Source organism: Gymnogyps californianus, chromosome 1 (assembly GCF_018139145.2).
Source record: "Gymnogyps californianus isolate 813 chromosome 1, ASM1813914v2, whole genome shotgun sequence".
NCBI lineage: Eukaryota > Metazoa > Chordata > Aves > Accipitriformes > Cathartidae > Gymnogyps > Gymnogyps californianus.
In genome coordinates, this window is record NC_059471.1 from 188328348 (window position 1) to 188355287 (window position 26940).

The 26940-nt window shown below is 35.2% G+C and overlaps 2 protein-coding genes across 2 annotated transcripts in view; one reads left to right on the top strand and one right to left on the bottom strand.

Moving 5' to 3' along the window:
* Positions 1-26940, bottom strand: part of IMMP2L (inner mitochondrial membrane peptidase subunit 2) — a 475319-nt gene that overhangs the window by 271161 nt on the left and 177218 nt on the right. The gene's annotated exons all lie outside the window — the stretch shown is intronic.
* On the top strand, positions 6870-8996 carry LRRN3 (leucine rich repeat neuronal 3). Its single transcript, XM_050914863.1, has one exon. It carries the CDS (start codon positions 6870-6872, stop codon positions 8994-8996), a length of 2127 nt encoding a protein of 708 aa, XP_050770820.1.

The window sequence follows — 26940 nt, forward strand, 5'->3', positions numbered from 1 at the left end:
TTATGACATACCATATGTCAATATTCCTTTGGCTTTCATTTAGCTTTTTTGTTGTCATCACATCTATTTTAAATACTGTATTTTCAAAGCTTTACGATTTATTATATTGCAATGTTTTCCAAAATACTGTGATGTAATTGTTGATTGATACAAGAAATAGAACTACAGTAAGTTCTTAATGAATTGTACATGGTGATAATTCCTCTGATATCTGTTAAAATGCATTAAGATACAGTAAACGAGCACAAGGAGAGTAGACCAGACTCAATTAGTGAAAGAGGAAGGGTAAATCTCATGTAAATTTAGCTGATCATAATGTTTTTCTGAATCTATCTTTATTTGTAGATTAAAGTAACCTCAAAGCACATGATGTCCATGGATATAAAGAACTTTTAATGATGTATAAAATCTTGTCATTCTTATCTTGTAATCGTCTAAGGTGTGAGAATTTGACCTGTTTTACAGTCATATTAAACATTTTAAGCTTGTGGCTTACCCTCAGGCAAATTTATTCCAAGTAAGGAAAAAAATGAAAAGGAGGTGTAACAAGTTCACAAAATAAATATAAATACATATGCTGAAATAATTATTCAGACACTGCAAATTGCTTCTAGGGTTAAATACAAGTAGCTTTGCCATTTCCTTTACATCTTGCACTTAATGCTATTCACGGCCAGCCTGAAGTTCTAAAAATCAGTCATTAGAAAAAAAGTAAATTAGATTTCCAAAATTAGTCAATATCCCAACAGGAAGCCCTAGTCAAATTTTTCAAACACGTCCAGATATTTCAGATACTCACTTTTGAGGTTTTTAACCTAAGACTCTAAAAATCCAACTGTCATCTGGTACTGTCAGCTGCCCAAGTTGAACACCTCAGAACTGAGATTGTCTGAAACACACTGATTTCCAAAACTCCTCATTCATGTTTTAATGTGAGACTATATGTTACCTATATGTAACAATATAAAACATTAAGAGCATATTACAGTGAATTGTTAATTTGTATTTGTAAAGAGAAACAGGATTCTGCATGAAACTCTTTGCTCCAGAAAGTGGAATAAAAGCAAGACTAAATATGCCAGCAGAAATTCTTTCCAGTTTTACAATATCTATATAATTTCCAGCAACCGTATTGGACCAGCTAGTAGAGCTTACTTCTAGAAATATTTTATTTCAAGACTGATTCTGTTATGAAAATCCATTATATTATCTTTTTGTGCTTTAACCTAAACTTGTACTCCTGCCTCAGTCACAAACTTTCAGTACCTATTTCGACAAAAACATCCCACTTACATTTTTATAGAGGAAAAAAAAACAGATTTTTGTGCCAATTCTTGAAATATGTCAAATAAATAAGTTGTTGCATCTTTTTATCAACCATGCTGTAACAAAAAATTGCCCAAGGAAACAATTTTTTTTATTTTGATCATAGAACAAACAAGGAAAAATTGCCTTATAAAATTATCAGAAAGATACTAAACGTTCAAACTTAAGTCTGTATATTTTCATAACATTTAAAAAAACCAAAGAAACCCTAAGTGCTGTAACTACAATCAAGTGAGGTATGAAATGTCTCATGCCCAATTTTTCGTTAGTGACATTTCCAGATTTCTGTCCACAGAACTGCTCAAAGTGGTTATAATGACAAGAATTGAGAAGTGGCTCTTTCAGTTGATGTGTTTGAAAGGTAGCTTTGTATGAACAGCTGTGTTTTCAAAATGCTTGCCACCTCTAAATTGGTCCTTGTGAAGTGAACTGTTTGCCTTATTGCCAGCAGGGCACATTGCAGTGTAGCTGCTGCATTTTTAGTTTTTATCACTGTCTCTCTAACTGCTGAAGTGGAAAAGAAAGATTGCCAAAACCTGACGTGTTTCTTTTCCTTTCTGCCCACTCTGACTTGGTTCTTAGCTGTCTGTTGCTCCAGTGATGAGAAACATTGCTCAGTTTATTCATTCACTGACTGTCTTTTCCAGCTCAAATAATGGTGATACCCTCTTGTAAACCAAGGCTCCAGCTGTCGATAGCAGTAAATGAAACAAACCTAATTAAGACATACCAGTCGTTGTCTACACAAGAGATAATTAGGCTGCAAAAAGTCACACACATCAGGGTGCATTTTTCTAAAAGCAAGAGATAATACCTTAAAAGCAAGAGGCACACCACATTTAGTAAGACAGTAAGTATGGATTGCAACAGGGATGGACTTCCAGAAGAAATTAAATAATCTGTCCACAAAGATTTAAACAGTTTTAGGACAGAAGTTCTAGTACAGGAAAACAATAATAAAAATACTGAATATCATTACTAATAAGCAACACTAACTTTTTAGATGCAGACTCATTTAGACTTTTAAATTGCAGACATTAGGAAACAAACCATACCATTTTATCTGGATGAGGAAACACATGTACAATTAAAGTGCACACAAAGATTTATAAATGCTGTTGGGTAAAGAGTTATGTCAAAAACTCCAAAAGTACGATGCACAGCTCCTGCTGCCACTTGTGTGAAAACACTTATCCTACACCTCAGCTTACTGGTGATAATTTACTGCTGAGCCTCATCTCTACAAGCTTTTCTATTGTGCACCATAGTAGGTACAAGTGTTAAGAATCGCTTACATCACATCAAAAATCTTGAGAGGTCATCAAAACCCACTAACAAAAGAGCTATAATAAAAATAGTATTTCTGCTTAACAGATAATGCTGACATAATTGCATTATTTGAAATAACTTTTTTTTAAGGAAAATATCTATTTTTGCACAGAAACCTCTGGGTATGTAAATCTCAGATACTTTAAATAGTACTCAAAGGAACACGACAAATAACCTTCAGGTACTCTTTGTCCCTCTTATTAGTACCTTTAAAACTGGACATTTGAAATGCAAAACTTTCACATAAAACTCCAGATGGTACAAAGCACTTAGCTTTAAAGCACTGGAACCCATTAATAAAAATTCTGAATCTGTAAATTTAAATTTAATCTTTACTTAGTGTTATCAGTACATATTTACTATTATCAGTATATTAATGAAGAAAGGAAATCAATGCATTCCCAAAGTTCAAAGTATCACAAAGTTAAATGCTTATATTCCAATACAAACATTTGTCTCTGTGACGCTACATTCTTCAAGGAAATTGAACTTCAGTTACAGTTTATAGTGTTGAGTCCAAGATATCAATTTACATGAGATTTATTTTGTTACAGTAAACTGCAGCTCAATTCTCAGTTCAAAATGGTTTGTACACATCTCAAGGTTAGAAATTAATTACACAGACACAGACACAAACATAATCAATACAACTGGTTGGCATAAGCAAAGTCATACTGCATAACTTGATTCTGGGTTTTGATCTCTTCAGGTGGGACCAGAAAACTTAATATCAGCATTCCATGTTTTCTTACCTTCTTTGTCAACATTGTATATCAGAGTCACACAATAATACTATTATAAACAAAAAGACCAACAAAAATGTTTTGCCACTCAAATGGTTCTATACAATTTTTGCTGTGCATTTAACTACTTCACTTTTTTGTGTACTATGTCATATGATGCATACTACCGTCATATGATTTAGTTTTAGGGTGTCCTGCAAGGAGCAGGGATTTGGACTCGATGATCCTTATGGGTCCCTTCCAACTTGAGATATTCTATTCTATGATTCTATGATCTCATAAGCCACCATGGATGTCCATACTACTCCAGAAACATTCTTTTACTCCACACCTTGAATGACAGTTAATACCAAATAATTTTAATGTAAAACAATACATAGATATGCCACTATTTAAACCAAAAATCTTTCTGAAGTGAAACAATGTCTTTTGGAACGATGACTCTGCAGGCTGGGAGAGAGTGTGAAAATTATTCTACAATCTGTTATTCAAGGCACTCAACCCCAGTGAATATTTTACACAAGGCAGAAGTATTTTAACTGGAGAAATAAGAAAGATTTATGCTAGAACACCATATGAGCTTGAGCTGGTGGCTTATTAGCTGGAGCATTCACCAGAAAGAGAAAAGACATCAGATTAAATCATAAAGAAGAAGAATTTCAACCTGGATCTCTCACCTCTTCTTTTTTGCTGCCTTTTGCAGAAAGCCCACTCTGATATACATGACATGAAAATGTCCACTAGTGCCCTTGTTTTTGGCTTGAGAATCCCATAGAAGCTGAAGTACAAACTCAGGAGGAGTATAAATGCAAATCCAGGAGGATGTTGGCTCTATGTACATGAAAATGTAGTAGTTTACATGCTTTAACTGGTACAGACTCTCAGGTATCTGGTACACACATGAAAAGTCCATCTTGGTCCACATCCTATCTTTCACAGTGGCCAATAGTAAATGTCCAGGGAGGCGCAGAAAACCAGGTCAGCTATGTAGTTATGCTTCCCCAGAATACTTTCCCAGTACCTCTACTGAGCAGAAGTCCCTGAGCATCATAGTGGGATTAAAATGCTGAGATTAGATATCTGCAGTAGCAGTCTGTTGAATCTCAGTTAATTTACTATTCAGGTATGATATCCAATGACCTTTCAATTATTAGAAGCGTACATTTTGTATTTGCCACACTTAGAGATACATTTTTAATATACAATCCAAATAAAATTCCAGAAGTCAATGGGACATGTGCTTTAGAAAGTGCACCAAGAACACGACTCATAAAATTCCCCCCCATGGCCATCCTCTTTTCTCCCTACATAGTAAATTACATCCGTGCATTTGGCATAGAATGATTTTTACAGAGATCTTTAGTAAATGGGACAGTACTCCATATAGATATCACCTTGCCTCCTTGTGGCAAAATTAAGAGCAAGGTATAGGCATTAACTGTCCAATGCAAACCTTTATTTTTCTGCAAGCCTGAAGTTCATCTCATTTCCCAGAACAAAGGAACAGATTACATTTTTACTATTTCAGTCAGTATGTCTTTGCATTTCGGTATAAACTGGGCCATTTGCATAAAAACATATTATTAATCCTCAAAACAGCAGAATGTTTTCTGTATGTTTATCTCACACATTGTCTGTTCACTTTGTTAATACACTTACATCTTAAAATAAAATATTAAATGTCCTTAAATGTACATAACACAAAGACTTGCCAAATGTACTTCAAATTGGCCCAATGCTCATATCACTCAACATGGTCCAACACCTTTCCTCTGAGCTGATATGGAATGCCTATGTGGTCAATATGCCCAGTCCTCCTGGGCCTGGAAAGGAAACCTAAAATCCAAATCCTTGACACTTGACTTTTGCAATTCTGTCTATACCAGCAACACCTCAAAAGTTATTTATCAATGTCAAAGAAACATTGATCTTATCTTACAGTTTGTAAACAATGTCACTGTGAATTTTAACACTAGAGGCAAGGGGAGAAAGTGCATAAACGTGTATCATATGACAGTCTTCTGAGACAAAATACAGTTAAAGTTAGTGTGAAGTCTATATTCTGAAGTAAATGAAGCAGTTAATGGGTACTACTTCATATATGAAAACACAAAAGCTTTTGAGTTATATGGCTTGGAACACAACGTACACTCAAAGTAGGATTTTTTTTTTCTCTACAAAAAGCAAGTACATACCAAAAATCTGGAGAGGACACATTTGATGCTTCAAGATGCTAAGATTTCAGTCTTTACTATAATTTGGAACATCAAGACAATCTGCAACTTCATAGCAAATTTCAAATTCTTGTAGAGCTACAGACCAAAGAAATTCCTAGTGTAATTTTTTTTCCTTCTTATCACTCTAAAGACACTTTTCTGTTATTATTATTCCTTGCAATTGAAGTTATTGAAGCCAAAATAAGCAAGCCAGTAATTAAGCTGAATTTGCCAAGATGACAAGCTATTTATTATGAGGTACATATTTCTTTCTAATTATTGCTTTAAAGAAAAAAACAAGTTTTCTTCCTAAACAGCAGCTACAAAAAGAATTAGAAAATTATAAAACCTGTGGATTATCAATTTTGTATATTTCTGTATAAATATCTCACAGGCTTGCCTAAGAATGTTATCATTAGGAATGTGTATTAATCCAACCATTCCGTTTTCCTTTGATTACACATAAATTATGTTCTTTATATTTGTAAATTTCATGTTCAAAAGTTAAATATTCATGCTCTGTAGGATTTTGCTCAGTGTTTACATTTTCAAAGCCAACAGAACTCAGTCTGCTTCTAGTGATAACTGAAAGAAAAAAGAAAATATTTTAAAAGAGCATAAAATATGTTGAAAAACCTCACTGATATATTTTGTTTTATGCTTTGTGGATCTTCATCTTTCTGTAGAGCAATGCTCCACTGGATGTATGACAAGCTACAAGTCTAAAGATATATTACTATATTAACTTCATTTATGCTATCTGGATACCACTACAATACTCTAGGCACCACAGTCATTTGCTTTTCTTACTTGCAATAATTAACATTAGAGAGCAAAAGATGGCTAAATTAATTTATAACTTTATACTTTCTTATACTAATTATTTCCTCTTCTTATATTTTAGGTCATCCTGTCATTCCTGCAAACACTAATCAATCATGGGATTTGAAGTTAATACTACTAAATAAATGAATTGCTTAATCTCCTATGACCATCTATACATACTTCATCTTCACAAAGCTTATCAATTTTATGTCATCAAGGACAGAGTGACCTTCATTTCCACAAAATGCCTCTTACTACTGGACAAGTTGGTTACAAATTTATCACTTATCCTCAGGAAGAAAGTCCTTCACAATCATCGTTTGACAAATACAAGTGTGTGTTTTATCAATTGACCAGGTCATACTGAATTCCAAAACCGTAACTGTGGAATACTAAAGGGTCTGTTACTTTTCTGAACATTTGAGCTAAGATGAAGGACATGCAACTCAAAATTAATTTTCTACTTGGCCTAGTTATCACTGCGCTAGTACAAGCTGTAGAAAAAAAAGCAGACTGCCCAGAGTCATGTATATGTGAGATCAGACCATGGTTCACCCCCAGGTCTGTGTATATGGAGGCTCCAACAGTGGACTGTAATGATTTAGGCCTTTTTAATTTTCCAGCCAGACTGCCTGCTGACACACAAGTTCTACTTCTACAGACTAATAATATTGCAAAAATTGAACATTCAGTAGACTTCCCAGTGAATTTAACTGGTCTAGATTTATCTCAGAACAATTTATCCTCAGTGACCAGTATTAATCTTAGAAAGACACCACAGTTGCTTTCAGTGTACCTTGAAGAAAACAAACTTACTGAACTCCCTGAAGAATGTCTCTCTGAACTCCACAATTTACAAGAGCTTTATATTAATCATAATCTGCTTTCTGTGATTGCACCGGGAGCTTTCATAGGCCTCAATAATCTTCTCAGACTTCATCTCAATTCAAACGGTCTGCAAATGATTAACAGGAAGTGGTTTGAAGCTACTCCTAATCTTGAAATTCTCATGATTGGAGAAAACCCAATAATCAGAATCGAAGATATGAACTTTAAGCCTCTTATCAATCTGCGCAGCCTAGTTTTAGCAGGCATAAATCTCACTGAAATACCAGATAATGCTTTGGTTGGCCTTGACAACTTAGAAAGCATCTCCTTTTATGACAACAGATTTGTTAGAGTTCCCCACATTGCTCTTCAAAAGGCTACAAATCTTAAATTTCTGGATCTAAATAAGAATCCCATTAACAGAATACGACGAGGAGATTTTAGCAATATGCTGCACCTAAAAGAGTTAGGAATTAATAACATGCCTGAACTGATTTCTATAGATAGTCTTGCTGTTGATAATTTGCCAGATTTAAGAAAAATAGAAGCTACCAATAACCCCAGATTATCATACATTCATCCAAATGCATTCTACAGACTTCCCAAACTGGAATCGCTCATGCTCAACAGCAATGCGCTGAGTGCCCTGTACCGCAGTACAATAGAATCCTTGCCTAACCTCAAAGAAGTTAGTATACACAGCAATCCCATTAGATGTGATTGTGTCATCCGCTGGATTAACATGAATAAAACAAACATTCGCTTCATGGAGCCGGAGTCTCTGTTTTGTGTAGATCCTCCCGAATTCCAAGGCCAGAATGTGCGGCAGATACACTTCCGGGAAATGATGGAAATCTGTCTCCCCCTGATAGCTCCTGAAAGTTTTCCATCTACTCTGGATTTAAAAACTGGCAGCCATATTTCCTTACACTGCAGAGCAACAGCAGAACCAGAACCTGAAATCTACTGGATAACACCATCAGGACACAAACTTTTGCCTAATACTATTTCTAATAAATACTACATTCATTCCGAAGGAACATTAGACATAAGTGATGTAACACAAAAAGAAAGTGGCTTATATACATGTATAGCAACGAATTTAGTTGGGGCAGACCTAAAGTCAGTCATGATTAAAGTGGATGGCTCTTTCCCTCAGGACAGCAATGGATCTTTGAATATTAAAATAAAAGATATAAAATCTAATTCTGTTTTGGTTTCATGGAAAGCAAGTTCTAAAATTCTGAAGTCCAGTGTTAGATGGACAGCCTTTCTGAAAGCTGAAAACTCTCAGGCTGCACAGAGCGCTCGAATACCATCTGATATAAAGGTATATAATCTTACACATCTAAATCCATCAACTGAATACAAAATTTGTATAGATATTCCCACTATCTATTCACAGAATAAGAAACAATGTGTCAATGTAACCACAAAAGGACTGGACTTGGCAGTGAAAGGCTATGAAAAGAACAACATAATAGGATTCCTTGCCTGCCTTGGTGCTCTTTTGGGAATCATCTCTGTGATATATCTCTACAGCTGCATCTCACGAGAGATGAACTATGACGTTGGACACAGCTATCTAAAGAATTACCTGAAGAAACAATCCTTTTCACTCAATGAGCTTTATCCTCCTCTAATCAGTCTTTGGGACATGGGCAAAGAAAAAAGCACAGCAATGGAAGTAAAAGCAACTGTAATAGGTGTACCAACCAATATGTCATAAATATGTCATTATATCACTTAATTTCTGAAATAAAAAGCACATGACTGCATTTGTGCTGAATAAAAAGGCAAGAAGAAAAAGTATTCCTTTTAGGAACTAGACTCCTGGACTTTGCTGCTGCTCACAAATGGAATATGTACTGATTCAGCATAAGAGAAGAATTTTAACTAACTGGCTTCTAAGGGTATTCTACCAACCAAATACAATTAACTTCATTTTCTAGAACTTTCATGGGACTTTTAAGTCTGGAATACAGTGAAAGTAGCCAAGAACATTTTCTGTATTTTTTTTTTAATTATTATATAAAAGTAGTGGAACTGAGCAATACCTCCTCCTGTGCTGTATTACACACACTAGCCACGAGTTTTTGCAGTGAACAGATATACTAAGATTGACACATGGTGTAATGAAATGGACAAATTCTGTAGAGTAGACACAGTGAGTATGTGAATTTTTTTTATGAGGAAAATACATTTTTGATTAAAATCAAAATAGTTTTTGGCTTGTTTGTTTCTTAAAAAAACATTCTGGGAGCTCTTGTCTGACAATAAACAAACTCATTCTCATGTCTGATAAAATATTTCCTTACATATTCTCCTGTCAAAATGCAATTCTGAGCACATAGGATATTTTTGCTGGTTTGAGGCTGTATAACTGCAATAGACCACACAATAAATGTTTTTATAAAGGACTTACCCATAATAATAACCCTATTTTACATGTTGCTTATTGTGGGAAGAAGAAGAGAGAAGGAGGGCAGGAAGGAGACATAAGACTGATAGGGAAATAGATTGTTAGCTACTGATAACAGCAAGTTTTGAGCTGCTTTGGTATTTTCCCAGAAGCCCGAAAACTAAATGCAATGTTTAGACTCAGATAATAAAAATCCAATATTTTGTCTTCAGTCAAAAGGGTAATTTAGTTATTAGTAATGTCTAAACTTTAGGCTGGCCATACAGGGAACTCAGATAGCTTGAACGGTTTAAATGATATTAAGGTTTTCTTTCTGGACCTGGACACTTCTGTTTAGCAATAACAACTGACTAGTTTATAAATCTCCTCAGCTTTCACAAAGTAACAAGCAATAAATGATTGACAGAAACATTATTAGTAGAAATGAAATGAAACAAAACAAAAAGAGAACAATGAATAGCCAACTACTCATATTGAAGCTAAAGTTCTCATGGGAGTAGGACTGGGCCCATAAGCAGCAAACGTGCACAAGAAGCTGCTGATCAGAACGTTGATTACAAAAATGACTGCTCCTAAGCCCAGTAGAGAAAAGACACCTGACCATTAAGACACCTGATGAAAAGATGTGGTACCTCCTGACAAAGAAAGCAACAGCAAAATTTTTACATTATTTTGGTTCATATATATGAAAACAAATAGGAAGAATAAAGAAAAAAAATATTATCACTGAATATTGTGCTTAAGGAAGTAAATATTCACAGAATGCATAGGTAGCTTGAATTACAAAGTAAAAATAGAAGTAACAAATATTTCTTGTAAGTCTTTAGTAGACTTTAACATTTTTTAAACTCTATAATAATATACATTTTGTATTTCTAGACTTGGTTGAAGTAAACATTTCTGTGGAATTGCTGACAGAATTTTTGTAGGTAGAAAAAGATTTACTTCTTGTATTTAGACATTAACAGAAGAGTTACTTCTTGTATTTAGACATTAACTTTTCCACTTATTTATAGCTTGCTGCATACTTTCTAAATATTATTGGTCTATAAACACTTATAACATGGAAAAATAATTTCATTTTACTTAGTACTAACGAATAACTTGCTTTCATGCTAAAGATGGCCTTTTTCTAGTTAAATCCCAGGATTTTCAAATTATGTAAAGGAAATTTTCGGAGTTGTTGAAGGCAGAAAGGAGAACCTGGTACTAATTTTAAGCTACCAAAACTTAAGATATTCATAGAGTCGACATGTTTCACTGAAGAAGGAAGTTTACAAACCCGATGAATCGCTTCGCTGTCGCACATAAAGGCACGCTGAAACGGCTCAGAGAAGGGCCGCGATGTCGTGACAGGTTTCAGCACCGCGGACAGCTCCTGCGGCGGAGCTGGTCCTCGAGAAACGGTAGCTCAAATGGGACCCGTCACCAAGCAGACGTTGTACTTGTCAGCAAGAACTTGTAGGTATATCTTGTATTTTTACCTTTGGAATCAAGCTACATTTAGGACTTGCAACTCTTAGAGCTTAGAAATGAGAATCTAATTTTTTTCAGGCAAAAACATCTCTGCACAATGGTATAAAACAGCACACTAATACAAGTCTAATGGGGAGCACTGATAAGAAGACTTTTCCCCCTCACAGAATAAGTACAGGCTTTATTTACTTTATTTAAATATCTCATTAAAAGTTTTTGTGGGCAGATAACATGCATTTTTATAGAGAAGAATTCTCATACGAAACTTTTGAGAGCTGAAATATAACTAGATATATCTCACAAATATTTGAATCATTCTATACTTTATACTGATATCAAATGAAAATATACCTTACATTTTAAGAAGAAATGGATTAACCTGTTGCTAATTGTTAAGATGTAAATTATTTCCTTTATATCCCAAAAAAGAGAAATATAATTGCATTTTCTTAAAGTAGCTTTGCAATCCTCCTCTCACATGACCTTGATCAAGCCATTTTACAACTTTATACCTTCCTTTCTCTGAAAGTATCTCTGAAAGAACATGCTGAGCTTTTGTTTTCAGCATACCAACAAGATGCATCTTCTGTAATTAACCATCATTGAGTAATATTCTTTATTTGTGCAAATATGCCTTCACTGCTATCACTCAAAAGTGAAACTTCAAGAAATACTAGGAAAATGTCCGTAAGAACAGGGTCAACAGTGTTTCTACAATAGGTTACGAGATCACTGAATCTTTAGTGACTCATAGAATAAAATATCTGTGATTTGGTAGGGGTGCTTAACTGATGGGGTACAAAGAAGGGATAGAACTGCGATAATGAGAACAGGGATATCCCTTCAAAGAGTTCTTACTCTTACCAAAGGATCTGCAGAAAGAAATGCTTGCAGATTCAGATTAAAACTTTAAAAAGACATACTTACTAGCACATTCAAGTTAATATCAACATCCATTTATTCATGAACTTATATGTCAACAGCATTACAATTCTTCAGTATTCTGCTGAGGTTTTAAATACCTTTAAATAGAAATTTTACATGTTTCTAACAGAAACGTAAGTTTAGTGATATTTTTTGACCAAATTCTATTTACTGTAAGAACATGTTAAAGGCAAAATTCATGTTGGAGGTGAGGCCGTTTAAACCCACTTAAATTAGATTTCAACATGTATATTGATCAATGAATGGTTGTTTGATCCTTCTATTATATATACTTGTGTGTGTGTGTGTGAAGTACTTCTGTTCTATTAGCAACATGTAGGTTTCTGCAGACCTTTATTTCTTTATATCTGTATTGCATTATTTTATCTACTATACAAAAGTAGTATCTTGTAGAACACATGGCAATGCTTTCAATGGCAGTACTGTGAACCACCTACTATCCACATAAACATAACATCTTTAATATCTACACAGAAACATCTCCCTGATATTAGTCTAACAAATCTCTAAAAAGATTCATTATGTCTCCATGACAAAAGACATTCTTTATGTTAAAATCCCCACAGAAGCCACAGGTGAGCAATGGGATTCTTGTGTAGCTGTGTGTAAAAATGGATAGCTGTTCCTTCCACAGATATACTATAAACCTGAGGGTCCTTAGGAAGTAGTAAATCCACCTTTTAGCTTTAATAGCTTAGTGTATATTTAACTTACATCACTTCACAGACATATGCCAAAAAAATATAACAACAATTTTTTCAGCAAAGTAGAATCTGTTAAAAAAGGGTAGGAAGAACTTCCTAATAGTGGTATAGTATACTTTTTAGTAATCTCTTCATTTACAGGAAGGTTGTTTTTTCCACACAAGGCATAGGGCTAAAATTTTTCCGTCTTTTATTAATTGGGATGTTTACTCTCTTTAATGGAGGTAGGAATTGACAACGAACTATATTTAATTTCCTCAGAACCAGAGAAAAGCATTGTTATACACCTGTGTTTCCATTTATTTAATAGTTTTCTCTCAGGAATCCAATGTATTAAAAGCAGTACTTACTGATTATTCAAACCAGTAGCTCAGAAATAGATTAACTTTATCTTGGCATTTGACAGCAAACCTCATTCTGAAACATGCTACTAATGAAAGAGAGAAGGCAAACATGAGTGTTTGAAATGTCTGGCTAGGCAATACCCAAAATGTAAGACTGAAAAGACTTTTTAATTTAATTTTTTAATTCAGTTACCTTACTTGTTTCTATCAGCTACTAGACTGAAAAGTAGTGTTCTATTCATAAAAAGATTAAGCATTTACTTCTTGGTAAAACATTTACAAAAATCAGTTCCAATATTCCACCAGCTAACACAGCCAAATGCTAACTTCCATATGTATATTTAAGTTTCTGTTTTAGCTACAATGATGTGAAATCATAACTCCAAATAGTAGCTAAAAAACTTAGATAAAAGATCACAGAATAAATGTTGATTTACATCCTAAAAGGAAATGTACATTTCCAAAATTCACTAATAAAATTCATTCTGCTCGTGTAACCTTAAGCAGTGACCTCAAGATAACTTAAAAAAGAAATGGAGATTCTTCCCTCAATCTTGTGCTGGCCAGTAATAAAAGAGACACAGTGGTCAACAATAATCTTATAAAATATTCTTTGTTATCTGAAACCAGAAGAGACATTTCAGAAAAAGGTGCCTCTATAGTCTAGAAAATAAGTTCACATACTAGACAGTACCAGAAGAATTGAGGTTTTAGAGAGAAAAATTTGAAAAGTATCACTCTGTCAGACATAAGGAAGAAAACAATTCTTATTAATGAACTGAATGGAGTAAAACCAGAGTGGAGGTGTGGCACAGACAAGAAACTTTACATAGCAGAAAGTGTATAGTAAATATGAAAAGTTCAGTACGAAAACTACAGAAGACATTTTGAAGGATATAGTTAAATGGAATAGAGAAGATGATAGCCATTGAACACAAACCACTAGGGACAAACCAAGACTAACAATTCACCTCATGCTAAAGATGAGAAAATATGCTTGGAAACAGATTAACAATTGCATGCAATTTTTGTAGAGGTAAGAAACAAGATGACTAGAAACTATATATCCAGACTAAAAAATTGCTGGTGTTGCCTACTGAAGATCATGAGACTTCATCACAACGTAGCTTACAGAAAGACATCTTGAATAAAATTTTTGGGGAAGTGACAGATACAAGTGATCTTTTTAGAGCACCTTTGGGTCCCACTAGCAACAGCAGAAAGATGTTGGAATAAACTGCTAGGTAGGGAAAAAAAAAAAGCATCTTTCTGGAATATCGGTTGACCTTCCAAACCAATTGTTTTGGTAGGTCAGTTGGTTGACGTATCAAATGTGTAATTTGAATAGCTTCCAGTTTAATACCATGGGAAATAATTGGAACCAATCTTCTTGGGAAAAAGCTAAATAGATACTCAGGGAAAATGCTAAGCTACAACAGAAAAAGAGAAGGATTATCAAAACAAGAGAAAGATTATCTAAACATTCAGTAAACATAAAATCAAGACACTGAGAACAAAAATTAACCTAGATGCCAAAGTTTGTGAAGATAAAAAAAAAACCCAACAACCAAACTTCATTTACCCATATGACAACTCTAGAAGTTGGATATTAAACAAGAGAACTGCAATTACTCGTTTATATGGATAAATTCAATTTGAGTTATTACTGAAACTTGGCAAGATTTCCATGATTGGAATGTTAAAATACATGACCATAACCCGTCTAGTGAGAACTGCACTTTGAAACTGAGATCTGAGCTATTGACTTCAGGTTCAATAAAAATTCTGAAGGAGCTGAGTCCTCTTCAATGTTTGTCTTACAGGGCAGTGTGAAAATAATATAAGGTATCAGACTAAATTCTGTCCATGATTAGCTGCACTTCAGTATTCTGAGACAAAATGTACAAGCATCATTTGTAAATAGCATAAGCATACAGTAGAACTAGTAACGAATATTGAAAACTAACCCTATGGTACATGACTGACTATGGTTATGTTACTGTTCTGGTTACATTAAGTAGTGTTTCGTTTCTACAGCCACAGTTTTCAAAAAGACATATAAGGTTAAGCCAATTGGACAACATGTTTAAAAGACTTGTTATTTTGAACAGTCAAGAAAAACTTTAAATAAAAGTAGAGTACATCTACCTACTTGACTACAGTATTCTCAGAGAGATATAAAGCTGCAGTTATATTGAAGTGCCTTCCCATTTTCAATTTGAAAAAATGAAGTAGACCACTCTTCAAAGAAGCCAACTGTAAAAGAAAGACTGCAAATGATCATAGATCTGGACTATTTTTTTCAAATAATGGACAAATCACTTTTGTCTTTGGTTGCTTAAGAGATTATGATCAATTGTCAGAGCTACCAAACATGAATGAAACAAGAACTATGACTGTGTAATTTCTATTTCTAGGAATTACAACTACAAAAATTAATTTTTACATTTAATTAATGCCAAGAAAAGAATATCAATATCTTTTTTCATAAAAAAGGAAAGTATATTCACCTATGAAAAGTCTATACACTTTACAATAGTTATACTACTTATTATTTGGCTAACCATTTAAATAACCTGTACACTGTGATGACTAATGACAAACAAAGCTATAACAAGACACAAATATCCAGTTTCATTTTGAAAGCTTTTGGGTGCATCCCTCCTGACTTTCAGTTGTTGCTCCAAAGGACACCTGTCCTCCTATCTCTTGTAGCTCTTGTCAACCCTGTACGTATGTCTCTGGTATACCAGAGCATCAAAAAAGAACTCTAGATGCTTATGTTTAGGAACATAACTATGAAAGAACAATCACATACAAAAAGAAATTCCATTACATTTCAAAGAAAATTAGCCATTTGATGGGAATTTATTTTTATCTAAAATGTTATTTTACAGTTAATGAAGCTCATTCCTATTTAGAAAAAAAGGGGCAGGGGAAAGGGGAGAAAGTTCCAGTGTTCTTGCAACATTAAAATGGTTTTATATGATTTCTTCAGACATTTAGGAAGAAAACCTTCCATTTTCATTTGCCAAATTACTGTGACAGAACAAATACAAGTATTTACACAACATGAATTAATGAAAAAACTGAAATGAAATGCTGATATGAAATGTTGACATTCTTGTAGGACATTTGATAGTCATTGAACCAACAATTTCAGATTTTAAAAAGTTCCATTGGAAAATGTTTAATTCTTTCTAAAGCTCATCCCACAAAGACATTCAAGTATAATGCTCATCCCACAAAGACATTCAAGACTATAAATCAACAGTCTTCAAAGCAACTGAATCTTTTATTAAGTCATTCCTCCCTTCAGACGAAGCTGAAAACTACAAATGAAATTCCTCTGGCAGCTGAAAAATGCTTTTTACAAATCTCTCTCACTTTTTTTTTTTTTTTTTTGGTCCCTCAGCTTCAATTATTTTTAGACTTTTTTCCCCCAAGGTCCTTTTCTTGGCCTTGATGCAAATGCTCTGTTCGTCTCCCTTCCATGATCCCTGTGGGTCCTTTCCTTATTTCCTGCTACTATTGTTGTCAGACTGTCACATCATTTCCAACACTGCCAGTAAGGACAGATGTTGTCTGACTTAATAAAAAAATATCAAGCAAACATCATATTTGGAGGCAAAATATTTGAATAGTAAAATATAAATATTAAATAAAGACCTGGAATTCTTAAAGAAAACCCTGGTGTAAAACTAATCAGCTAATGAGATGAAGTATCTTTCAAGGAAACAAAGCATAAAAATGTAATGACATTCAGATGAAAATAATAACAATAATATGGGAGTAAGATAAAGCTGAAAGAGCAGGCAATTTGGGCAGATGGCCTATTCCTGATCCTAAAATAGCTGATGTTCTTTTTAACATTACAGTTTAGAAGAGTGGAAAACAACTCCATCTGCCTTACCCTTACGTAGCTATTGTTCGTTATTCATGTTGATGACAATTTCATGCTGTGCTCCAAATAGCCATAATGCTTTTGGGAATCACAAAGCTACATGCTATATGTATTCAGGTGTGGAGAGCAATTTAGAATAAATGGCCAAAAGAACAAGATATTAAATATCATAATAATTGTAGCTTCTTGATCCAAGAAATTTGGGATTTCCCTCACAAGTTGAATATACTGATTCTCTCCTACCCATTCAAAGTATACAGTCACATAACACCTCGATCACAGACCAGTATTTCCTTTAGTAGGAATTCTCTACTAAAATAGAGAAAGGAAAGTAAGGAAAGTATATGGGAAAATACTTCCATACTGAAGTAACTTCTTAGAAGTATATAACAGCCATGGCAAATAATTATATTCTTCCTCACAAGAATTATCCATTAAAGAGACTATCAAAATCTACAGGTTATTGGGTTCTAAGCACTACTCTGAATACAGGACTGTTCTCATTGTGTGTCCTGGTTAGAGCTCAAGTGAAAACAGAAGTGCTGAGGACAGCTGTACATACAGGAGATAGTCTTCCATAGCTCAGTGCTAAATTAAGGGTCAAGGAAGGCTATAGCTCCTGTCCTAGATACTGCTTTCTGCTTCAAAATGTCCACACGAGACAAAACTACTTTCCAAGCCATCATCATGAAATATACAGGTTGATTCCTTTTGACAGTCCAGCCCAACTTTACTCTTTATCTCCATATGTCATGCAGATTTACACTCTTTCCCAGGACCAATGCAAGGATAGGATCCCTCTATGACATTTGGCGCAACATATCACCCTGAGACTGCATGTCAGTACTTGCACAGTGTGGATTTGATCAGACAACATTGTTGCTAGCCAGATAGACAGCTCTCAGGTTCACACAGATAAAGAAGCAAACATGAAGACTCCCATGTTAATAACAAGGTATTCACAGGTGATCCTTTCAGTTCAGACTATTGCTGCAGATGAAAAAGCAAATAAGAACTGGACTCCTACGGAAGCATTCACTTATTTCACTCTCCAGCACTTAAGATGGCCTGAGAGCTAGGTGCCAGAATAAGGGCCAGCAGGGCAATAAGAGTCTCTTCTATCAATAGAAGACAGAAGACAAGGAAGAAATCAAGATGCAAAAATGAACCTATTTATGTTCTTTTTTAAGGACTAAACTCACTAAATATGGTTTCCACTGACATCACAACAGTGAAAGAATTATCTTGTTCATCTTTTTAAGCCTAGCAATTACACCACCTGGATCACTAGACCTTGAAGGATAAATAAATGGGAAGATTATCTCTGCAAGACAAAAAAAGGAGTGAGGCATGCCTGAACTGAGGTGTGCAACAGCATGGACAACACAAAACTGAGTAGAAAATGCTGTTTTTCAAGCTAACTGAATAATTAGGAAACACAAAAACAAATCTCAAAGCTTTCCTGATAGTTAATTAGCTGTGCTTCAGAACCTCAATAGGGAAGAAGGAACATGCTCCTTTTAAAAGCAGAATAAACATGGGCTTTGCAGTGGTCAAAGACAGACGAACCTCAAAGAGAAATATCTAATACTAATTTTGAAAAAGTTGCGATGATAGTCTTCATCTATACACATTTCTTCCAGTCCAGACCTAGATTCTACAAAGAAAGCATTTTAGCATTCATATACTACACTTTACAGGTCAAAGGGTTTACAGTTTTGTCATTTAGCCTGTGAGCACAAGTCAGATTCCTTGAGATGGCTGTTGGGAATAACATTTGAGGGCAGAATCTTGTCAGAAATTCAACATTATTTCCTTTTCTTCCTTCCAGGAACTTCAACCTCTCTCTCACCCTTCACATTTCTTCCATTCATTTAGCATTAATCTACTGTTTGCTCTTACACAAAATCACACCAGCATGGGCATGCAGCCCTCCTTTTTAACTACTTTCTACTTCATTGACGCTTCATCTTTTTCCCAATTTCCTATGAAATGTATTTGCAGAGTATACTTCTCTATGCTATTTGTTATCATTTTATAATTTTCAACTACATTAAAAAAGAACAGAAAAAAGCTGAATTGTTCTGTGGATTTGAGTGCAAATTTCAAGTGTAGCCAGAGGAAAATCGCAACCCTGAAAACTCTGCAGTCTGTTCCCCCACCTACTTCAGCAGTTAACTCTTCTTAAATGATATTATGTTAACTAAAGTTCACTTTCTCTCCCTTGGTCTTAGAAAAGCTGATTAAAATGGAGGATGTCCACTACAGCTAGAGTAATTTGAACTTATTTCTAGTTTGTGTAATGTCTGGATTATTAGAAGAGAAAACAGAAAGAGAATAATCTTATTCATCCAGGCTTTCAAAAGCATATTACAATTTATAAGCATATACCAATAAACACATTACACCAAAGCACATACACCAAAGAGAAAAGTCCCCTGTTGCCCTGAACATTGGTTAACTAAAAGTTTAGAATAAAAGAAACAAAAATATATTGTCAAAAAGTTGTGGTTTTCTTCTCTACCACATAAAGAGGTACATTAGTGCCCACCAGTACTTCCTCATACAGCAAAAGCATTTAGGTGCGTAACTTCCACTGAATTTAACTGATACCAGATTCTGACCTGTTCAGGTGTTTTGGCCATTATGAAGCATGTCCCTGGCTGATCAAAAGCCTGGCCCCATGAACCGATCTATCTGACTGATGGCCCTCAAAAATTTGCATACGCATGGCTCTACTAAAGACAGTATAAAAGCAATGTACATCATTCATTTAACTGAAAACATTACATGTATTTTTAATTAAGACAAAATGGGAAAAGAGCAATATTATTTATTTAAAATGTTTACAATAGAATACTTTGTGGAGAGCATCTGTTTCAGGATTAAATAATTCAATATCCATCAAAGAAATATTGGATAGTCTAGAATTTTAAGTACCAGCAAAGGAATGTTCTGTATGTTCAGATATTATCTAATTACAAACAAAAGTAATATGCCATACAATATATTCTAAATTACTTTATTTTAAGGTACCACAAATAATATAGGTTTCCCTCAGATTCTTACTCCTCCTGACCTAAAAAGTTTGCAAGAGCTTGCTCCTGCTATTCACCTCTAACTATCAATTATCTTCCTACAGGATTTCTTAGGTTTCAGCTTGTCTTCCTCCTCCTTTTGTCTCCTTCATTTGAAAATTATTTTTTGCTTCAATTATCTTACACGTGAAAGTTCCCTGTCTTTGTATGTCATGCAACATCATTCTCCCACTATCAGCATCTCTTCTTTTGTTTATCATTCTGGCACAGAACTCTACTTTTCCCTTCTCAAAATTAATATTCCATCACACTGGATGTGTATGAAATAATCTAAATTCTTCTTGCTAGAACCCTTACATTAAATATGTCAAACTGTATGTATAATAAGATGACTTTCCAGTGAGTAGGGGTTTACTTTAATCAAAAGTGTGGAAACTATCTCATCAATATTCAGAAAATAGAGAGAAAGTCTAAGGAAGGAAAAAAAATATTTAAAACAAAAAATGGTAGATTACAAACCTTATCATATGTTGCTAACAAATCAAGTGCAGAGCATGTAAGTATTACAAATAAAAGTGAGGTAAAATCAGAAACTGTAGATACTCTATGGCAGGTAAGTAAGTCAATGGTAAAAAGCAAATTGTAACATAGGATGACAGAAATATTTTAGAACAAACCAGAAAAGAAGAGAGCTGGAAAAATGTGGCCAAAGAGGACAAATTGCTAAAAGATCAAGTTTGCAACAGCATCAAATCAATAAATATGAGAAAAAATAAGCTGAATGAACAAAGAGGTGCTACAAGTAGTTTTAATGATGGTGAAGGAGAAAAGTAGGGTAGAGGACAGGTATAGGAAAGATTATTGAAAGGAAACGAGTTAAGACACTGGGTCCAGCAGCCCATCCTGGTAACATAAGAATTAAAGGTAGCAAGAGACAAGTCAGTAGTTGGAAGCAAATTTTGAACAAGAGGAAGTGTCAGTATTATCAAAAATTGAGAAAAAATAATGATAAAGAGATGAAGGAACAGCCAAGGAAAACATGTGAGCTTGAAGATACCATGAAATACACATATCGAGAAGTTTCAAATGAAGACAAGACTTAACAAGAATGGGGCAGAAGGACAAGACAGCAGGAGTATGTGCTTTGACTTGGCCAAAATATTTAGTACAGAAAAAAGCTGTAAGAAGCTTGACCTTATGAGTATTATGAAATCAACAGGAAACAATCATGCTTAGGAGACAAATTATAATTTCTGTACCTTATGAGTCATAATTCACCAAGTGTTAAGGAAAAAGTTACAATACTAACTGTAAAACAAGGAGTACAAAAATATTTATTCGAAAGTGAAAAGAAGTAAATGCTTCAGCAATGAAGAAGAGTATACTTGGAAATTCTGGCTAAAATGAGGAAGGCAGATACAACAGGTAGTGTCATTTGGGAGGCTTCATCCAGAAGACAATCGAAAGCTGATAATCCTGTGTTATTAAGCAAAATACCTTCATAAAGAAATCTGAGGGAAGGAGACACCACTGCCTCTAATTAAAGACAGAGCTCAAGGTCCAGGAGCTGCTTAACAGTTTCAATTATAATGCCACTAATAACCAATTAAGGTTTGTGATTTTTCTAAACATTACCAGAGCCACAGCAATTTTTATTGTTGCTTTTAAGAAGCCTCAAAATTCTTTAAAAATAATTAATTCTAAAGGATTAACTCAAAAAATCCATTTAAAGGCAATAACAAAAGACACTGGAATGTACTCAAGTTTGTTCTAAATCATATCCAAAGCAAGTGTATTCCACTAAAAAAGAAGCCAATCATTGTCACACAGAATAAAAGCTTGAAGAAAAAGAAAAGGGAAGAGCAGGAGTAGAGGGGAGAACAAAGAAAACAAAAACATAAAATTAAGAAGAGGAAAGATGGAAGACAAGAATGATTCCATTTAATATTAAGTTATACAAGTTAATATATTTAAGTTATATATGAAAATGATGCAAAAGAGGCAGACAGAATACAGTAACAGAAACTTTTTTTTAAAAAGGATTTTTTTTAAACCAATTTTAAAACTGTTAGTAAACTAACTGAAAACTTAGTGAAAACTTGGAAGTATGAGAGACTGAATAAACCAGCTAGGTGTCTGTGTGTAAAACCAGAGCTGATCTGTGGAGTCTCTGAGGATATATCTACATTTAAAGATGCCTCTCAGATGCAATTTGGAAAGATCTGAATTAGCAAGTCCATAAAGTGCTGTGCAGCACTTCAAAGCTTTTACTAGCTTGGGTCCAAGTGCATTTGAACATTATTAGTCTGACAGAAAGGCACATTAGCTTAATAACACTTCCACCAGCCCTGATTATCTTGGAAAGAACCCGCATTCATATACCTAGGTTGTATACACAAAGGTGCTAAAATACACGGTACTAGCCATGGTAGTTTGGACAACACTCCACACTCAAAGGGTAGTGGTTAATGATTTGTACCATTTAGAGACCAGTCACAAGTGGTGTTCCTCAGGGGTCTATTCTGGGTTTTAATCTGCCTAGCAACTGTATCAATGACCCGGAGGAGGAGACAAAATCCTTATCAATCTGACAACACTAATTTGGAGGATGCAGTCAATATATTTGAGGACAGGGCTGCCATGTAGAGGGATCTAGAAAGGCTGGAGCATTAGGCCAACAGGCTGTCATGAAATTCAGCAAGGAGACATGTAAAGTCCTGCACCTAGGATGGACTAACCCCTGAATGAGTACAAACCTGGGAGTTCCTCACTGGGGAGAAGCTCTGCTGAAAAAGACCTGGGGGTCCTAAGGACAGTTGGCTAACAGTATACTGGGCTATATTAACATGAGAGTAGCCAGTAGATTGAGGAAAACAATTATGCCCCTTTACTCAGCACTTGTTAGACCACCTCTGTAACACTGTGTCTAATCTTGGATCCTCACCCGCCCCCGCATACAAGACATTGATCAACTGGAACAAGCTTAGCAGGAGGCTCCCCAGCTGTCAGGGGCTGGAGCACTTGCCCTAAGAAGAAAGTCTAAGGCAGCTGGGCTTGTTCAGCCTGGAAAAAAGAAGGATTGGGAGGAATAAGTAGCAGCCTTCCAGTATCTAAGAGGTGGCTGCTAAGAAGACAGAGCCAGGCACGTTACTGAGGTGCACAGTAGAAAAATGAGCAGCAACAACCATAAATTGAAATCGGGGGGAGGGTCTTTAACGAGATATAGGAAAAATAATTAATTACAAGGAAAATAATCTTGGAAAGAAGTTGCACAGAGATGTTATGAAATTTCCATTCTTGGATGTTTTCAAGACCCAACTGGACAAAATCATAAGCAACATGATCTGATTCATAGTTGACCCTGTTTTGAGCAGGAGGTTGAACTAGATGACTTACCTTCCAACCTGAATAATTCTGCAGAGGAACTATAGCCCAGAGATTATACATGCGATGTAACCTGCTCAGAGAAGCAGAAATATTTTAGCTGAAATGACTCCAAAGTTTTGATCAGGAATATCCTCTTATTCCTTTTTAAATTATTCAAAGAGTTCTTCTTGCAGGGACACTATAGTTTTGGTAGGTTGTTAGGCCTCTTAAATTTCTAAATTTTAAAACTGTATTCATAATGCAGACAACTATTTCCATACTTTTTCAATATGTGGCCATACTTTACTTCGAATATACTTAGTCTACTTTTTTGGATTAAATTCTTAGGAATTTCTTACATGCCTTTTCTTATATTCTACCATTTGCGATGCTCCTTCTACATCTCTAAATGGTATGATTTTGCACAAATGTAGAGCAACAGACTGTGAAACTGAATATAAGAATGTTGCCTTCTTTTTTTCCAGTGCAGATATGAGTAACTAGCTATAACTAGCATCCATTTTTCTGGAATATAGAAATTTAGAATAAAGCTGTCAACATGAAAAAAGATTCAAGTTACCTTCCTCCTTCCAAAAAAAGTATGAAACTGATGATCCAGAAAACCTTTCCTCTTGTACTGCTAATTATTTTGAAATTTCATTTCTTTCGGGCATGGTTTTGTTCTATACTTTCAGTCCTTCCTTCTTAACATCTCACTCTGTCTTCAAGCTTGAAATTTCAGTTTGATCAAGGATAATTCTCTTATAAGTAAGGTAATGTCCCAGACTGTATGCCTAAACATGCAGTTTCACCACTATGATGACAGTGCCACGAAATCTAAGAACTTGGAAAAGCACAGACTACTTTACAATATCAAAATATTTCCAAAGTGGTCCAGAGGAAAAATTCTGCCCAAACAATGCCTTGCTCAGAGCTTTAGATAGTCCACTGGAAATGCTGTAATTAAAAAAAGTAAAATGGAGAAGTGAAAAGAGTAGGCAGAAAAAGAAAAAAAAAAAGATACAAACAAGAACAAAAAGAGCATCTGAGCAGTTTTTTAATTTATGTAAGTGTTTAGCATTCAAAGCATCCTCCTGATGTGCCAATGAGTTCTAATGATGTTTTAACAACATGCTAAGGAGATATGTGATTTTTTTGCAGCCAGATGCAATTACAGGGGCTTTTATATTTTAGTAAACGCAGAGGGGTCAAAACATTTTTCCTTTTAAATAAAGAGTCAACTTTGTCAAATATTTGGTAAAACTTATGTTAGAATTCTAATGTGGACAACATCCTAATAGGGATAGGTGGAGGAACCCTAATAAACTAATCTGTGAAAATAAAGCGCACTAAATCAACACTCTTGAGACCATTACAGAATGATTAGACTGTTGTCCCTGGTCTGAAAACGACCAAGGTGACTCCAGGAAAGAAACTGTCTCCGCAAACACTTTGCAATCTAAAGGTGATTATTACCTAAACACGTGCTAAGATTTATTCTGGGACAGAGAGGAAAAAGAATTTGGGGATTGTGTAAAATTTACTACGGGATGTTTTAAGCAGAAGGAAGAAAGGCAGGAGGAAAGAATCAAGGTGGATTTGGTAGGATTTGGTGGCTGAAAAATTGGACATGAACTGGCAATGTGTGCTCACAGCCCAGAAAGCCAACCATATCCTGGGCTGCATCAAAAGAAGCATGGCCAGCAGGTCGAGGAAGGTGATTCTGTTTCTGTCTGCGTTGATCTGTGTGGCCAGCCAAGTGTGTGTTCTGCATGGTGTGTGCATCTGCCTATGCAGGATGTGTGCTTAGCCTCGCCACTGACTGGACCCCTGGGACACAGAACCACAGCAACCTCACATTTATCGCACCAGGACAGGAGCACCCCCCTGGGTCTTACAATGCACCAAAGTGGGCTCTAGCAGACTACAAAAAAAACTTCCCTGCATCCTGAAGTTCATAGGATCCAATATCTCTAACACAATTTCTAAGGTTACCCTCTCAATAAAAGTATTTATCATAAGTAATAACATCTGAGGTGATGACTGGTTTAATCTCACAATCACTATATATGTAAATAAGCATGCTTTTCTAGTTTAAAAAATAGCTTCTAGTTTAAAAATATTTCATTACAAAACTTTCCCAAACTGTTTTCACATTTTCTTTCCCCTTTACAGCACAAAGTAAACTCTCACTGCAACATCACCACCACAGGCAATAAGAATTGATCAGGGGTAGGCTTATTGGTTCTGACGTATGCTGACAAACACTTTGACTAGTTTTCTCTAAGACTTCAAACACACTACACCACTGAAATAATTTGCTTTTTGTCCACAGGCAAAAGAACTACCTGTTACTAAAGCGAACAACCTTTGCTTGTACCTTTGAGATCCTAATAACTAACCATTCAAATTGATAGTACCAACCAGGGTCAAAATCTTATGGTGTCCTGAGGAACACACTTAGGAGAGCCACACCTTAATTAGTCGTGCTACCTTTGGTGAGAGAACATTCAAAAAAAAGCAACTGCTTTCATTTTACCTTCTGATATTATTGTGCTCTTTCATTTAAAATGATAATTAATTACACCAATTTGAGTTTGGTAACCTTTTCTCACAAAAAGCCAGTTTAGTAATAGTTTGTTTGACTACTAGCTCTTAGTTCTGTGTTACGGCTGATGCCTGTGATCTTGATATTCTCTCTTGAGCAATTGCCAAAATTTAACCCCGTTACAGACAGTCTAAGCTCTACCTTTATCCCCATCCCTGATATTTTCTTAGCTTCCCTCAGAAACTCAAGGGAAAATATTAGATGCAGGGACTTAAGTTGTATTTAGAGCATCTGTCTTAAAGTCTTGAGTCATATAGGTCTCCATTAATCCTTGTTCCTCAAACTAACAAGTCAATCATGCTACAGCAGCAATAATTCCTTTCTTTTGTCAAGTTCCTAATGATGGAAGAACTTGTAATATTTAAGTCCAGGTTTGTTCAAATATTTCTACTTGTGTAGTCTCCTCCATAAAATCTACTTTTTAATTCTATACTGAAGTATCATACAGGTAAGTGACAAGGAAATCTCCATTCTCTTTGCAGCTTCAGGTTCTTCCTGCTCCATGCTACTCAGACCAGCAAATGCAACTTCTTTAATGTAATTTCATACTAATCATGCACTTAACTGCATCATTACCTTGATGCCTTTCCTTGATTCAAATTTCACATTCATCTCAACTGCAAACAAACCACCATTTCTTCTTTTGAGAGCAGCCCTGCAGAGAAGGACTTGGGGCTACTGGTGGACGAAAAGCTGAACATGAGCCGGCAATGTGCACTCGCAGCCCAGAAAGCCAACTGTATCCTGGGCTGCATCAAAAGAAGCATGGCCAGCAGATCGAGGGATGTGATTTGGCCCCTCTACTCCGCTGTCCTGAGACCCTACCTGGAGTACTGTGTCCAGCTCTGGAGTCCTCAGCACAGGAA